This window comes from Siphateles boraxobius, unplaced genomic scaffold (assembly GCF_051911475.1).
Source record: "Siphateles boraxobius isolate OS27281-9 unplaced genomic scaffold, OSU_SipBor_1 26, whole genome shotgun sequence".
In the NCBI taxonomy this organism is placed as follows: Eukaryota; Metazoa; Chordata; class Actinopteri; order Cypriniformes; family Leuciscidae; genus Siphateles; species Siphateles boraxobius.
In genome coordinates, this window is record NW_027508876.1 from 12387743 (window position 1) to 12404957 (window position 17215).

The following is a 17215-nucleotide window of genomic DNA, read 5'->3' on the forward strand; positions in this document are numbered from 1 at the left end:
ACAAGGGTTATGTAACACTAATAAAGAGGATGGGAGTGCGAGAGACTCCAAGACACAGAGCACTGGAACAGGACCTACTGTATCAAGATGTGAACATAGAATCGGAAAGACTATTACAATCTTAATGTGTGGTATCTGAATGCTTGGTGAGAAAGGAGGTGGCCCTTCATATCTTAAATTGCACTTGAAGCCAGCTGTAGTTAACAGCTGCCAATGTCTAATTGAGTTTTCTCTTTAGATGTGGGCCTGAAGTTTCCACCATTTAAAATTCCACACTTTGCCTTTTGAACACATGAAACTGGCTCAGCTGTGGAGGTTTGACTCAAATACTCTTTAAGGCCCCAGCTAGGCTCTGTTAAATGAGTAATTCACCCCAAAATTTGAATACTGTAAAAAAAAATTATATTATAGAACAGTCTGTATGGCCTGACAAACACTTTAACAAACTGATAGTGATGTCACATTTGGACTATGTATATGCAACGTTCATGTTCCAAGTTTAAACTTATTTAGTCTAGTTATGGGCAAATTTCAGATGCTGTTTTTGCAAATTTGAAGAGCACTACAGGAAGGAACATTCCAAATAAATATGAAAAAGCAAATCACTTAACAAATGGTTTGTTAGGGTCTACTTACCCTAGGTGATTGGAGCCATGCTCAAGCACGTTTGGCACCCTAAGTCGTTCACTTAACTAGTGTGATCACTTTGTACCATGCCCTGGCCCGCTTGAAGAGGTGGGCTTGGGCACGAGATCATTTGAACTCGAGGTATCATGTAGTGTGGATAACTACACCAGAAAGTAACAGCTGCTTCTAGTGTGTGTGCGTTACTTTCACCATTACAACAACAAGCATCTTCTGTTACTGCTCGGATAGTACACCTTTAAATATTTTTTATAACTGGTCTGGTTCTCACCTTATTGATGAACAGGAATTGTAATTTGCAGGTAAAGCTGCAACTTTATACGTACAACATGGTTTAAGTGAAAATCGCTGCACTACATAAATGACAAATCTGTTAGGCAAGCCATTAGTAAGAGCGCTGTTCTTGTTTTCTTCAAAAAAAAATTTTTTATGTTTTTGTCTAGTTTAAAATATTTATTTAATTTTTTTCTATTTTAATACATTTTAAAATGCAATTTATTCAAAATATTAAGAGAAAGTTTAAGAAACTTTTTTTTTAAATGTTTTTTTTTTGGTCAGTTTTGCTCAATTTAATGAGTCACAAAAAGTATTAATATCTTTAAAAAAATTATTTCACTCTCCTAGACTTTTAAATGGTAGTGAATGTGTATGATGTACCAAATGTTACAGTAATACCCTTCTTCAGAGTACTCACTATTTGGAGTTGGTAGGGCACAGTGATAGTGGAATTTGCCCATAGTATCTGCAACTTAACATGGTTAAATCTAGTGTACAAAGTGTCACTAACTAATCCATTTTCTTTGTTCTATTCTTCATTTTATACTTGCCTCAATCTATAAGGTATAAAGCTCTGATTCCTGTTCATGAGTTGTATACGTACAGTATGTTCACTCTTAATGTGTCAGACATTGACAAAATGTGACCTTGACAGACCTTTTGATTAAAGACCTTGAAGTCTACTTAAGGTATTACCTACTCTCTCTCTCTTTACCTCTACCTCTACCTCTACCTCCAGATGCCCAGCCAACAGAAGCAGAGCGGGAAACGTGGGAAGAAGTGGATGTGGTCCTGAAGGATGCTCTGGGAATACTTGACGAACTACAGGCGTATAAAGGCGCGGGCCAAGAGATACGAGAGGTACACGCGTGATCTGTTATGTTTGACTCATATTATATATGCACACACATATAGTTGTTCATGTAAAATTTGTCTCCTTGAGTAAATAAATCTACTCAAAATTAGTTGAGGGAACAATATTGGTGGCTTTAAAACAGCTCATCTTGTGTGTGCGTTATTTGAAATTCTCTGCTCCGCTCAATCGCGCCTCTGTACGAGTGAGTGTCAGTGTGATTGATACTCTGGTTGCCACGGATACTGTTGCTACATAGATACAGTTGCTAAGGACTGGCGTCTTCTGCAGAATGAAAGTGAATGTTTTCTTTTATTTCTTTTTTCTAATTTGCTCAATAGAACATGGTCCCTTCCTTTTATGTCAGCATACTCAGTAGTTATTTTAATTAGCCACATATTTGGAAATTGAAAAGCACACTGAGGTAGAGAGAGAAAGCATTAACCAGATGTTATTAATGTAAAAAAAGAAAGAAAAAAACTTTAAACATCTTGTGTATTTGGTTTTGGATTTGACATCATTTACACACTTAAATTGCTGCCCTCAAGAGGACATCATTTAAAAGCTTCATCCCACGTACACAATTCTCATGATGTCATAAAATAATATGTTCCATTTAGACTTGTGGATACATTATTTATGATGTGTTGTTGTGATGTTTGTTTTTTCAGGCGATCCAGAACCCTAATGACGAGGCATTACAAGACCAGGCGTGGGCTGCTGTGGTGCCATTAGTAGGCAAACTGAAGAAGTTCTACCAATTTTCACAGAGATTAGGTATGTTAGCCTATTTTTCTAAGTAGTTATTATTATACACTCATGTCACGATTTGATACAACTCCCCATACTGAACTCACAATATGATACTATCACGATATTTTAAGTCAAAATAAAGAAGAGTTTTTTTTTTATTATTATTACTTTATTGTTATTGTATTATTATCAGGACCCACCAATATTCCCCCATTGCATTATTATACATTATATTCAACATTATATATAGTAGTTTAATCTAATAATGTCACTGAAACTCCTTTAACTTGATTTTTTTTCTGACGAAATACTAGTGCTTTCAATGCAGGCATTTGTTGGATCTCTTACACAGACTCTCCAGGTGCTCACTATGTACTGTCTCTCCTGCTATTAATGCACTACATATAAGAATAAACCATCTAAACCGCTTTGAATATTTATACTGCTACACCTAAATGTGATATGGTGATTTAAATTATGTTTGCCCTTCCACTTTGAGGAGTGCCTTTCAGAAGGTCAATGTAATCAATAGCAGTCACAAGAAAGCATGTCAAAATGACTATTCCCAAACTGTAAATGGTTAGTTCATCCAAAAATGTAAATTCTGTATTTACTCACTCTCATGGTGTTTTCACACGTCATTCTTGTTGTTTTTACTACAGCATGCACGCCACTGTAAATCTGTTCATCATATAAAGCTATTGTGTCTCTTCAGAAGACTTGGATTTGGATTAGACCACTCGATTGATTTTTTTTTTTTTTTACGATGCCTTTGTGACATTTTTTTGATCTTTTAAGTTTTAGGGAAATGGACTTTAAATAGAGGGACAGAAATAGGTTTCATAAAAAATGTCTTCACTTGTCTTTGTAATTTGAATGAAAATCTTATAGGTTTGAAATGACATGAGGGTGAGTAGGCCTACACGATGACAGAATTAAAATTTTTGGGTAAATTAGTCTATACATTATAAATACAGTAAACTGAGCCTTGGATAAAACTAACTCTATATCGTAGATCATATAGTTTACTCCAACAATACATATTGTTGCATTTTTATATCTCGATATAACCTTGTATTGTTACACCCCTAGTAGTTATGCAACATTTTAAGTGAACATTCTGCACTTATGTCATTTGAGTTGATGATTTTTCAATTTAACTCAAAAGGATGTTTAACAGAATGTCCAGGCTGCTCTTTTCCATATAATGAAAGCAAATGGCCACAGAGTCGCAAAAAAGGTCAAGAAAGCACCATAAGTACTGTTGAAATTAATTAATTGTCTTAATTTGCCCGTCTACAAGAAATTAGTATTAACTTTTTGCTTAACATCTTTTCTTATGTTGTGTAGAAAAAAGCAGTTTATGCAGATGGCATGATTTAGGGGGGAAAATGGGGATATTTGTCGGGATTTTTCTGATGAATAATTACAGAATGTGATTTAAAAATAATAATAAAAAGTTTGATGTTCTTGTTTGTAGGGCTACACAATGTGGCCAAAATTTTTGTGGTTCTATATCAATATGACTATAAAGTTGTAAAAAATAATAATAATAATAACAATAATATTTACAGTCTTTGTGATTTGATAATTTACTATGCCATAACTTGAGTTTTGTTTTTTGATTAATCATGCAGCCCTACCTTAAGTTTTGTCATTTGTAGGTGAACTGTCTCTTTAAATGTGCTTAAGAGCCATTGGCAGTATCTGTTTCAGCGAGTTTTTAAAGCTGTAAACATCTTAAAAAATTAAATACACACCCATGGGAAGTACCCCAGCTGGTCTTTTCATAATCTCATGCAAAACACTGGGTAACAATGGTTGGGGTAGCACACTAGCTGATGGATGGGCTTAAATGCTATAAATGTTACAAACCTCTCACTGAAATGCATAGACAAAAATGATCATGATATCTAATTGCTTCCTTAGCTGTTTTGCCCATCAAAACACAGGAATGTTAGCGACCTAAGACCAAGTGGGTTGAAGGTGATCTTGCCCTTAAGCCCTTGAAGCCCTGTCCTCTAAGTCCATTTAATGGCTTTTGAACCATCAGTCAATGAGCGCAGCCCCTCGCCAAGTGTCTGCCATACATTACATAACTCGCCGAACTGGGTCATCTTGTTTTCCCGCTCTTTCTGCTCCAGAACACTAATTTTGGCACAAGCTCTCATGCCTGACATGCTTTGCTAATCTACAGTGATCACTTTGCATGTAGTTCTTTCATATGATGATGAACCTGTCTGTATTAAAGAAATAATAATGAATATATGTAATGAATATTTTTTTTATTAAAACTCTAAAAAGTAACTAAATGTAATCTACTACAGTTTTGTTTTTGAATAATTTATGTACTGGAAAAATTAAATGTATTTACAATCTATGCTTTATTTAGTTAATGAAATTTCTTGGCTTTTTTTTTTCCTGTTTTAACTTATTTATTTATTTATTTATTCAGTTTAAAGTCAACTGGTTCATCTTAAACTACTGTCATTCTTCAGTATATATCTATCATTTTAACATTGCCCGCGTATCTCGTGTCATCTCTCACGCTTTCTCATGATGTGATGAGATGTGACGTGTACTCCCTCACCCCACCCTTTCATTCCTCTCATCTGCCGACCTCGTCCTCACGCTCCATTCTCAGCAAGCACTCTTAAAAGCCACTCGTCTCTAGCTCTGTTTTGACTGGGATGAGAATAGTGTGCTTCCTTGGCCATTTTTAGTCCGCTCCTCTGCCCTGCCAAGCTGACTAAAGCAGATGGAGGTCATTACCGTATTCAAATCTACTCAATTTACTCTACATACTGCTGCCGCTTGAGTCACCAGCCTGAAACTCAACCCCAACCCCAACAGCCCCCCCCCCCCCTTTCTCGCTCCGCTGTGCGTAGAACTCTGTATGACTGTACAGACTGTAAAACTTTAAATCTAGAAATCTCTTGGTTTCTCAGAGCCATATGGGAAAAATAGGTTTATTGACAAAGCTACACTCTGTCATACCCTCTTCAGTCGTGAATGATTCCTGCAATTTCCAAACAAGCCAATAAAAATAAAGCTGAAAACCCCCAATATTGTTTGAATTTCTAGAGCAGACTTAACCTGAATGCTCACTTGTTCTTCAACTGTTGTTGATGCATGGATTTAAAGCCACATCACCCCACCATTGCTTTTTTCTTTCCATTGCTTTCTTTAAAGATGCAGCATGACTTACTTGAGCAATTTCGCAATACTTGCAACAGCAAAAAATGAATCATTCTAAAGGCACCTCTGTTTGGTTTTGTTTATATGTATATTTTAAGACTTGTAAATGAGATCAGAATTAAAAAGTAGTTGGACCTTGGGTCAATGTGGCCATACTGAGATCATACTGTACCTCAACCATAAACTCGTTTATGGCTGCTGGACTGACTCTTATGTAATGTAATTGCTCTGACATGGTGCTATCGACTGTACTGTACTATACTGTACTGTATTTTTTTAAACCATTTATTTATAAGTAATTTATTAAATCAATAAGCTGCTCAAATGAATCTTATACTGAATGGAACCATTAAAGTTGTACTCAGTGAGGTCCAAATGAACCTGAACGGACTCCTGTGTGACTCTACAGAAGCAGCACTGCACAGTCTATTGAGAGCACTCACTAGTGAGACATACGATGACCCCACACAGCATCTGGAGAGAGAGCAGGCCCTCGCCAAACAGTTCGCGGAGATCCTACACTTCACACTGCGCTTTGATGAGCTCAAGGTGAGGACCATACCTCAATAAATATCCTTTGATTACTTAATGTCATTTTTTTTTTGTTGCAAACATTGCATAAAAGCAAAACTATAATGCATAATACAAGTAAATCCTATTAATTTTCACTGATAAGCAAATTTAATCACAAAGCTTTCGGTCAAATGACCATCCTCATTTGACCGAAAGCTTGGTGATTAAATTTGCTTAAAGGATTTAAGTGTGCGGACAGTTTTTTTATTTTTTGAGATCTTGAGTTTTGTTTGTCTGGCACCTTGATGATCGTGAGTGCAGTGTAACTCCTTCAAAACTGATTTGCATTTCAAAATGCTTGTTAATTAAAATGTTTATTCAGCATTGAATGTGCACTGATACTAGACAGCTGATTCAATAGTCAAATGTCAGTTGGGTCTCACGAAACCTTACGATAATCTGTTTGAGTCGTATAATAAGAAATTATATTTTATTAAAGAAAATGAAGCCTTGTTGAACCATTAACTTTTGTATTTATTATAATTATGTGTGTATTATCATGATATAATAACATTGCACCTATCTAAATCCTTATCATAATTTAAATAAAGATAAAGTATTCATGCATCATGGTAGTATTTGTTATATTGCCTTTAATTTATACTGACTTAACAAAAACAAATATGGTAATGGGAATCTAATGAGAATCGCTTCTGAGAATAATAAGAATTATGAAAAAGCCCTAACTTTTTTAAAACAATGAAAACATTCGGATGTGGTACGGTAATCTGTATTTGGGAAAAATATCCCTAATTCTTGTCATGCAAATAATTTATATACATTAATAATGTTTCAATATGAAAAAAAATCTTAATGGACGTAAAAACATGCTTCAGGTCTTTATGTAAAATATTTTTATTTTATTTTTGCAGTGACCTAAACCTTTTTTTTTTCATGTGATTCGCCTATTTTTATGTCAATGAGTAGAAATTATTCATTAGTTTAGTGTTCTCTAGTCAAATGAAATGCATGGTTAAAATATGAGCTCATCATGTAAGTCAGCAGAATTTTAACATGCAGCCTGCTATTACACATTACCATGCGATAGATGAGACTGACCTGGATGTGATGCCTTAAAAAGCTTCCCCTTCTCACTAATGGCATGCTAATTGTGATTAGAAACCAGCTAATGAGAAAATAATTACTTTCCAATAGCACCAGCCAGTTTTTGCTCCCTCAGGTGCTTGCCAAACCTTTATCAACATTTAAGATCATAGGAGCTTTTGAGCTTTGGCTCTCTTTCATTCTCTTAGCCTCTGCTTAAACACCTGCTGTTTCTGTTTCTCACCAAATTTATAATGCAGAACGGGCAATTAAAAGTTCTTATGTCAAGACGACATCACTCTGAGCTAAATTGTGCTCTGATTTTCACTCCTCTGACCATGTCAGAACCCCAGACACTCACACAACCCTAAATAACTGAACAGTAAACCACCTAATTTGTCCCAGTTATGTAACCAAAAAAATCAAATCATGTTTCGTCTAGCCGTTTTCTTATTTGTCTCAGCACCAACACTAGCACATTTCTTGATCTTTCTAATACAAGCATTCACATACACCCCGACGCCTTGCGACACAGAGCTAGGATGTCCCAATTAAAAATGCCCCCCCCCCCCCAGATGGGGTTGCTAAATGTGAACAAGTAGGGGGTGTAAGGTGGCATGCCAACCTCCATCCAACCATGGCCTATTCTCAGCTTGGCGCAGTGACCTAATTCAGCCCGCCAATGCCGTAGTGCCGTACACTGCAGGGATGGGATAGGAAGGGTCTATCTGTCTGGCGGTTCTGACAGTTCATGAACTGAATACCAGCTCTGCATTAGTTTTGTGGACCAGGATGTCAATTGAGAACATTGTATTCATTTAATCTGAGAGTTATCTTTGTAATTAATCTTTGTTGGAAAAACCTGTTGTACACGATCTGCCACATCCCTTCTGATTGATAGTTTATACAAGTAGCAAGTAAACACATGTACATGTGTCTTTTTGCTGTGATATTTTTAGCAATCGTTCAATATGAACAATTACTGGATTGAAGCAAATTGGATCTACTTGATTATCCATACATCCTTTTTAGATTTTTTTTTAAATTAAATATGATACATCAGACTTTCAGATCTCTCAGTTATTATTGTATTGCATTGCATTATATGTTTTGCCCCCACAATAAAAACTACAGAGCTTGGATCTTGAAGCTAAACATCTTAAGACATTATTGGGAGATATAAAGCGACAACAAATATGTATATGCATTTCATATAAGTAGCCTGTACTGTTATAAAGATCTTATTGATTTAAGCCATCATAATTTCATCCTAAGTTATGGCCGTATAAATAACAGCAACTGTACAATATTTCATATTTTTGTTTGGGCCTCTGAATAAAATGTTTTCTTATATCATACTATATGAGCAGTACAAGCCTGATGTATCAAATATGATGCTCAACAAAAAAACACATATGTAACCTTTTTTGTTCTGTTCCATTTCAAATTATTAGATTTTTCTGAATATTATTTTATATGGTATTTCAGGCTTTACAGGGTTATTAATCACTATCTGTCAAATATTCATTGAACATTTGGGATAATTTTAGCTGATCTCTGCTCTTTCAAATCCTAAAGAGCTCGTTTTTCACCCTGACCTTTGTCTTTTCAGCCATCTCCACTGTGGTCTTGATTATCACCCCCTCCTTTGTCACAAAAATGTGTCACCCAAAACTAAACTGAACATGACTCTTCATTAAAAAGCATATTTATCCATCTGTCACAAACTTCGAGTCTACTGCGTTACTCTTCAGGTTTAAACAATACTTCAATAGGGGATCCATGGGTCCCAGATAGTCTAGGTCCTGACAGATAAAGATTGCTCTGATTACCTAAAGGAACTGTTAGTCATTTAAGTAAAGCTTTAGCTAATCCTGTAAGTGTTCTTTGCCTTCTAGGCCTTCAGCCTGTATTTGTCTACCTCAGTCCTGTCACACCAGCAATTGCATGGAGATTTGCCTCCCTTTGAAGCACCCTTACATACACAATTTTTTTTATTAATTGGTTAATTTTATTAATGGTTCTTGTTAAAGCAAGCATCATTGTTTCTATTGTTCATACTTGGAATTACGGGTTGTTTATAAACCCATAACTTTGAGTATTAAACTTGATTGTGTTACTCTGAGAGATGAGCTATTACTTTTCTAAAGGGTCAGACTTGTGATTTCCGCCTAGCAGACAAAAAAAATCAACAGTTTGTTAAAAACAGTTTGGTTGCTTAATATTTTGTGGTACATTTTATTTTTTTATAAAAAAAATTTTATACATTTTATTTTTTCAAGATTTTTTAATGGATATAAATTCAAAAGAACAGCATTTATTTGAAGTAGTATTGTTACAAAAGATTTCTATAATTTTTTTTATCAATTTAATGCTTGCCGAATAAAAGTACAAATTTCTTTAAAAAGAGAACCCTTTTAAACAGTACATTTGGTGTTCATTCTTTTTCAGATGACAAATCCTGCTATTCAGAATGACTTCAGTTATTACAGGAGGACCCTAAGTCGCATGAGGATCAATAACGTTCCTGTGAGCTTTCTCAAGAATTGAAACTGTCACCTCTCTATTGCTATGACTTTCTTGTAGTCTTTTCTCTCATCCTCTTCCCTCTTTCTCTTTTTCTATTCATCTTTCTGTGCTACATTTCTCTCCCCGTTTAACTTTTTATCCACACACACATTCAAATATATATATATATATATATACAGTGTATATATATATATATATATATATGTATATATATATATATATATATATATATATGTGTGTTTGTGTGTGTGTGTGTGTATGTATGTATATATATATATATATATATATATATGTGTGTGTATGTATATGTGTATGTATATATATATGTGTGTGTGTATATATATATATGTATGTATATATATATATATATATATATATATATAATCTTTAAATTAAAAGTACATCTATGAAGCAACTCTTGATTTGATATAAACCCCTTCCATATAACTAACATACTTCCTTTTTCACACAAAACTCAAGCACTCAACCACTTGCATACACCAGCCCTCAGGGGACTGTTGAGGACCCAAACAGAAAATGGTCTCCCACTGGGAGAGCGAGTGAGTTCTGAGATGCTCACTGAAGTGCATTGAGGTGCACCAATATAGTGTGACACCTGATCTGTGGTCAGCTTTTGTGCCTGTCCTCCCCAGATACATCCTCCTAGGACTAAATATCTGATCTAAGAGCGGGCCACATACATAGCCCTGGGGGACACCATGCAAGTCTGCATACCTTGTTTAGTGAAATGACGCTGGTTTTCCCCTCATATTCTCCCAGTTTGAATTCAGAAGCCCCACTGTGGCTCTCCAGGGCCCTACTACTGAAAGAGAGCTAAATACATCACTCTGGAAACACATCTCCACATCTGCCACTAGCCCCAGTTTAGACTATAGTTTAATATTTTTAGATTTAACACACCAGAATGTGCAGGTGAATGCAGTTTAAGATTAAACTGCTTTCTTATTAAATAAAAAATACATTTGTTGTCTGGCTGTCCTCATTGGGAAACTGATATTTTTGTTTTTTATGAAATGCGTTTTCAAGTAACTGCTAAATCAGTAGATTTAGACAGATTTCATAGCACTGAAAATATTTCCAATTATTTATAACATATTTTGAGAAATAACTAAAACTTAACTTTCTGTTTAGATCTGGGGGTGTCTTCACTTTTTCCACCTTTCTCCCAAATCACTGTTTCTCCACAGAACCTATCTATCCCATTAACCAAAATGACTTATGGTATTGAAGGATATTCAATTGTTATAATGAACTTGCAAAACTTTGGCTGATATACACTCCCTCCCCATTTAGCAAAAGGGTTGAGAATCATCCATCCATTTTTTTTTTGTGAAAAACTAATTTTTTTGACATTAATAATGTATTAGCATTTTTGACAAATTTTTTACCTGAGAAATTGGGGCACAGGAGAAAAAGCCTCTTGATGCCTATCCATCTTCACATTGTTCCCTTTATGTTCCCTTTATGGTCTACATTTAACATTTAATTTTGAATTTAACAATACTATTACAACTTTACTTTCCTGTTATCTCTGTAAAGCTGCTTTGAAACAATTTGTATTGTATAAGCACTATATAAATAAAGGTGACTTGACTACTATTAATCATTTTCATGAGGCATTGACTGTGACAATTTCTGAGAAACTGGTCAGAAAGAAGAATCTGTTCTAAACTGTTCTTCTTAAAATAAAATTAGTGTTCCTTTTTGTTTAACTCCATTAACAATGTTTTTGGTATCTGTCTATATAGGCAGAGGGAGAAAATGAAGTGAATAATGAGCTGGCCAATCGGATATCTCTTTTTTATGCTGATGCCACGCCCATGCTGAAGACATTAAGTGATGGCACAACAAAATTTGTTTCTGAGGTAACAAAAATGTTTAAAATCAATTCTCAGTGATATTTTCAAAAAATAACTTCTAAAGAATAACTAATTATTTGCCTTTTCCCCAACAGAATAAAAATTTGCCCATTGAAAACACCACAGATGTATTGAGCACCATGGCAAGCGTGTGCAAAGTTATGTTGGAAACCCCGTAAGTCTGCCATTTTCTCATCTATCTGATGAAACTGTAAAGTTTGCAGTCTATTAAAAAACAAAGTAGAATCAATGAACTAGAAATTGGGAGGTAAATATTTTGCTTATTCTCTGATTTTGTTTGGATGATTTTGTTTGGATATAGAGACTATCGCAGCCGCTTCAGCAGTGATGAAACCGTTTCCTTCTGTCTGCGTGTCATGGTCGGCGTCATCATACTTTACGACTACGTCCATCCTGTCGGCGCATTCGCAAAGTCCTCTAAAATAGACGTGAGTGAAACCATCATCTCCCGTTACTTGCAAACCCAACTCCTAACTGTTTTCCCATCCCTCTAGGCACTAGGACTGACTGATAATGTCAACTGACTGACAGTGCTTATAAAATGTGGTGATGGCTCTCTCACAGTGTCATGACTCATGAGGTTCAATGCTGTCATTACTGTGCCACTCTAACCATGGCCTTTCCCCCCCAAACAGATGAAAGGCTGCATTAAAGTGCTCAGAGATCAGCCACCAAACGGTGTGGAAGGTCTTCTAAATGCTCTCAGGTACTGTGTTCAACAAGCCAACATTCAGTGGCTAATACAGTTAATCTCACCATTTCAGTTTTTCTTTCCCGTTTACAACAAGCTATTTTGCCTTATTTATTTTTTTACTTTATTTTGCTTTATAAATTATTTTAAAAAGAAATTTTTATGATAAAAATTAGTTATTAAATCAATTTCAAATACAAAAAAATAAAATAATTTAAATATATGTTTTTATACGAATAATGAATGCCATTAAAACAAGTCTTATTCATCACAATTTAAATAGTTATTTTTAAACTAATAAATTCAATTATATACATTTAAGTTCAAATAAATAATAATTATTATAATGAAATAGTTATTTATGAATTCAAATTCAATTAATTTAAATAAACGGGAAATTCAGAAACCCTTGTTATTAGCGACACCGGTGGCCTTTATGTGAACTAGCCAGTGACTTACTGCTTGTGCTCGCACTTGTGCATATGCAACGTACAAGAGACTGAATGTGATTCAGGGTAACCACATATTCACGACAAAGTTATTTTTTGTTCTTCACTTAGTAATAAGGTTGGAAAATACCTTCACAACTATATACTTTTAACAAACATCCAGATGCTGTCCATGCTGCTGAGTGCAACATTTACATGATTGTGTAATATGTGCTGTAATAACTCTTAATAACAAAATTAATGCAACAAAAATGACAGCAATTAGAAAACAGCAGTTAAGAAGCATCTGATCATAGTGATGTGGATATGTTTGCACAAGATCTCTGATTAATGCATAAAAAAGCGATCAATACATAGAAATTCTTACATATAGCCCCTATAAAATAAGTCATAATTTATTTAGATTTTCATTTACATATTATTTTATTGTGTCACTCTCAGAGCCATATATGTAGGAAGAGTCAGTGTCCATCACACAACTGCACTTGTCACAAAAACCATGAAGACACATTTAGAAAAAAAAATTTTCTTCATATTTTCTTTGGTGGCTTAAAGGGGTGGTAAAACACATTTTTTCAAAGGATTGATTGTGTTTGTGGGGTGCACTGTACCATGTTCATGCTTAGTTTAAAAAAAAAATCATTATTTTTTCATATATTTTACCTTTATTCTACACTGCTCTGTCCCTCCTTGTAAAAACAGTCTGATGGTTTCCGGGTTCTACGAAGCCAGTCCCTCAAAACTACGCAAATGGGCTCAGATTGGTTAGCTGGCCCAGTGTGTTGTGATTCGCTAACCGACTAGTGCGCGTTTTCCGGAAACGTCACGCCCCGTACCTTTACCGGTAGCCTAGTTTGTGCTTTGGTGTATTATTAAACGATGGCGTCAATAAAATCATACCAATTTGAGCCTGAATCAGACCAAGAGAATGTTAGTGAAGAAGACCGAGCAGAACCTGTTCAAGAGAAGCTGTTAAACGACGTTTCAGAAAGGTTTGTTTTTTGTTGTCTCATTACCTTTTAGATACGCTGTTATTTAATTGTACTAATTATTATAGTATTACAAAAAAATAAGCTTCATAAACAAGAATTTCATATAATCGTTCTAACAAATTATACTACAGTCCTCAAAGGGATTTCTTTTTTTAGTAAAGACTTCGGATCTATTGATCGTTACTGACTGTATGACACGGTTACTTTTGTATTTTTAGAACGATTGTAGCCAAATATCTGTCGACAGAACTATTAACCCAAAACGAACACTAAACATTGGCTTTACTGCAGTAGCCAAATCAAACACAGAACCATGTTTAGCATGCCTGTAGATAAACAAGAGATAAACAATACATAAAAGCTCTAATCAAAGAATAATTTACTCTAATTCCAAGTTCGCTGTTAAAATTTAAAAAAAGTTTGTAACGTTAGGTGTTTATCGGATAACGTTAAGTATGAATGAGCATTTAACAAGCTGGTTTGCAGAGCCAAACAGCGTTGTCATTTGTTTACTTCCTTGCTACAACGTACAATTAACAATACGAACTATTACAGGAAAACACATCGACGAAAAATAAATCATTCTTACAGATTGTGGCCCGTAAACAACAGCTTCTGTTCTTAAAGTTGGAACTGCTCCATCTTTCAGGACAAGCCATTGTGCGAATCCTGCATTGAACTCGCCAAGATTGTGGAAGTTTTCCTCCGTAAAATGTGCAGCAAAGAGAGCGAGATTTGGGTAATAATTAACCATTGATCCCCAACTCCCGCGACCCTAGGAAGGCTGAACAAAGTGGACCTGCAATCCGGGCACTGATGAAAATAACAGCGTTTCGACGACATTGCGTTGGCAACAACACTCCTATACCACAATAACTCTTCTCCAATGCAATATAAAATGGCCTTATTTAGTATTCTCGGAGGAGGGGTTTATTGGGGTTGCTGACATCAGCAACCCTGGAGGAATGTTGTGTAGTCCAAAACCGGCTGTTTGCTGTAGTCCTTAGAAATTGATTTCTTTAAAAGCAAATATCTCCGTTTGCTTTTAACTTTGAGCGCTGTAACTTTGCAGATGTTGTTTATGCTCAAACAGCAACATTACACACTAACTAAAGTTAGAAAAGTGAAATCGTGTTTTACCACCCCTTTAATGTGAGAAATATTCCACATAAAGTGTTATGAGATATGCACTTTATGCAAGATATGCACTTTAATGCATCCTGGATCATGATTATGCTCTGCTGAACAATAATGCTTGTTTGGCAACAGTGCTGAAGATGGCTTGACGTGGCAAAATGCTTCAGCAAATATAATTAATACTTAATGTCTTCTGTGCAGGTACACAACAAAACATCTTAATGACGAGTCAACCACTAAGACCATTAAAAGCATGCTGCAGTAGCAACAAACTCTGGGACATACACCACTGGCCTCAAGCAAATGCTCAGGAGATGCACATACACTCTCTCTCCTGGACTAAAGCTATGCACAGAATTCCTTTTTTTTTTATAAAACAGAAAAAATCAGCTTCTCTAAACTTTCCTTGTCTTTTTACAAAGCAGATGCTACTGGCGTTATGTGTGGTTTTCTGTGCCAAAATGGTTTTGCTGAAATCCCTTGTTTTTAATGTTCCTAAAAGCCATGCTATTGATGGCAGCTATGAAAGCATTGATAGATTACATTTGTGGTAAATGTTTTAATTGAGCTTGTTTCCCTAGAAAGGGAGGGTTTGTTTTGACTTGAATATAAATATCTATATATTATCTATATGATCTCAATACACACAATTATATAAAAAGAGAGAAATATATTATTTTTGTTTGAATTAATATTTAATGTTACATCCACCTGCATGGCAAAATGATTACATTTCTTCTATTTAAAAGAAAACTAATGTTTCAAATTCATTTGTCTGTTTGATTTTGTGTAAAGGAAAAGTTTAAATTATGTTTTGAAATGGTACTTGGAGATGAAAAATGGAGATTAATTGATGGATCTTTTCAAGTTTTATATTTTTTTATAGTTCTTGAAGTCTTTTTTTCATAGGTGTTATAATTTTCTGTTTTTCTTTTTTTATCTGAAAACTAGCTTTCAAAAACTGTGATAGATCGTAACCTGTGTCATGTGATGACAACATGATCTTAAGAGGAAATAAAATGCTTTCATTTTTATTATGAAATGTTTACTTTTTTCAAATGCAGTGTTGCTAAGGTGTATGCTAATGATTAGCACACATCTGGTGATATGCAATTAAGTTGTGGCATTATGCATAGCATAGTCATGTTTGAATTTTGGCACAAAGTCTGGTCAACAGTGCAGCTTATTCAAGTCAAGTCAAGTCATCCTCATTTATATAGCGCTTTTAACAATGTAGATTGTTTCAAAGCAGCTTTACAGAGATAAACATATAATTTAAGGTAACAGAGATTGGTTTGGTTTTATAGTGGTTCTTGAAAAATGTTTTTTCCAGCTAAAGTTAGTTTTGATTGATTCACTTCCTTACAAATGATCATTTGTTATTAAATTAGGGGCCGCTAAGACGATACCGTTCTCTCTAAACAGACTTTAAACGTGAACCTGTGATAAACGCTGATGGCGTTCACATGCGCATTAAGAATTGATTCTATAGTTATGTGCGTTTGAATATATGTTGGCAGGTTTGTAATTCCTTACAAACCATGCCTAAACAAACTACTTGTCTTGTCTATAAATTTTGATGCAGAATTTTATTTTATCTTATCACTTTGGGTAGGTACGAAAAATTCCGAAACCGAAAAATTCCACAACGCTTTATCTGTAGAGTGGTATAGGGATCCTCCATAGGGAGAGGCTAGTTGGCACTTCAGCACTGCATTGTCATCAGGTCCAGGCGAAAGTCCTTCGTCAGATCTGGAAACGGCCTGGATCCGGCAGGCTGCGGGAAAACCTCGGGATAAACAAAGACACTAAAATTAGCGTAGATGCCATTCTTCTTATGATGTAACGAGTACATCAGGATTTAAGGGAAGTGTTCCCAGTTCCGGCTGACCTAATCTAAGCAGTCTATAGAGTGTTATGTGAATGCTAGGTCAAAGAGATGTGTTTTTAGTCTAGCTTTGAACTGACGGACTGTGTCTGCTTCCCGGACAATGTTAGGAAGATTGTTCCAAAGTTTTGGTGCTAAATAGGAAAAGGATCTACCGCCAGCAGTGGATTTAGATATTCTAGGTATTATCAACTGGCCTGAGTTTTGAGATGGCAATAGACGTGAAGGACTATAATGCGTTAAGAGCTCGCTCAAGTAATGGGGAGCTAAACCATTTAGTGCTTTG

The 17215-nt window shown here is 35.2% G+C and overlaps 1 protein-coding gene across 2 annotated transcripts in view; it reads left to right on the forward strand.

Moving 5' to 3' along the window:
* fam49bb (family with sequence similarity 49 member Bb) overlaps positions 1–16078 on the forward strand; it is a 103760-nt gene extending 87682 nt beyond the window's left edge. Inside the window, exons 4-12 of one of the 2 annotated variants that reach the window (XM_077244364.1) lie at positions 1661–1782; positions 2446–2551; positions 6135–6274; positions 9794–9871; positions 11641–11757; positions 11847–11926; positions 12074–12200; positions 12408–12478; positions 15243–16078. In XM_077244364.1, the coding sequence (XP_077100479.1) occupies positions 1661–1782; positions 2446–2551; positions 6135–6274; positions 9794–9871; positions 11641–11757; positions 11847–11926; positions 12074–12200; positions 12408–12478; positions 15243–15306 (905 nt within the window). In that variant the 3' untranslated portion in view covers positions 15307–16078. The remainder of the gene's footprint in view (positions 1–1660; positions 1783–2445; positions 2552–6134; positions 6275–9793; positions 9872–11640; positions 11758–11846; positions 11927–12073; positions 12201–12407; positions 12479–15242) is intronic. The other variant, XM_077244365.1, reaches the window with a different exon arrangement.
* The last annotated feature ends 1137 nt before the right edge of the window (positions 16079–17215 follow it).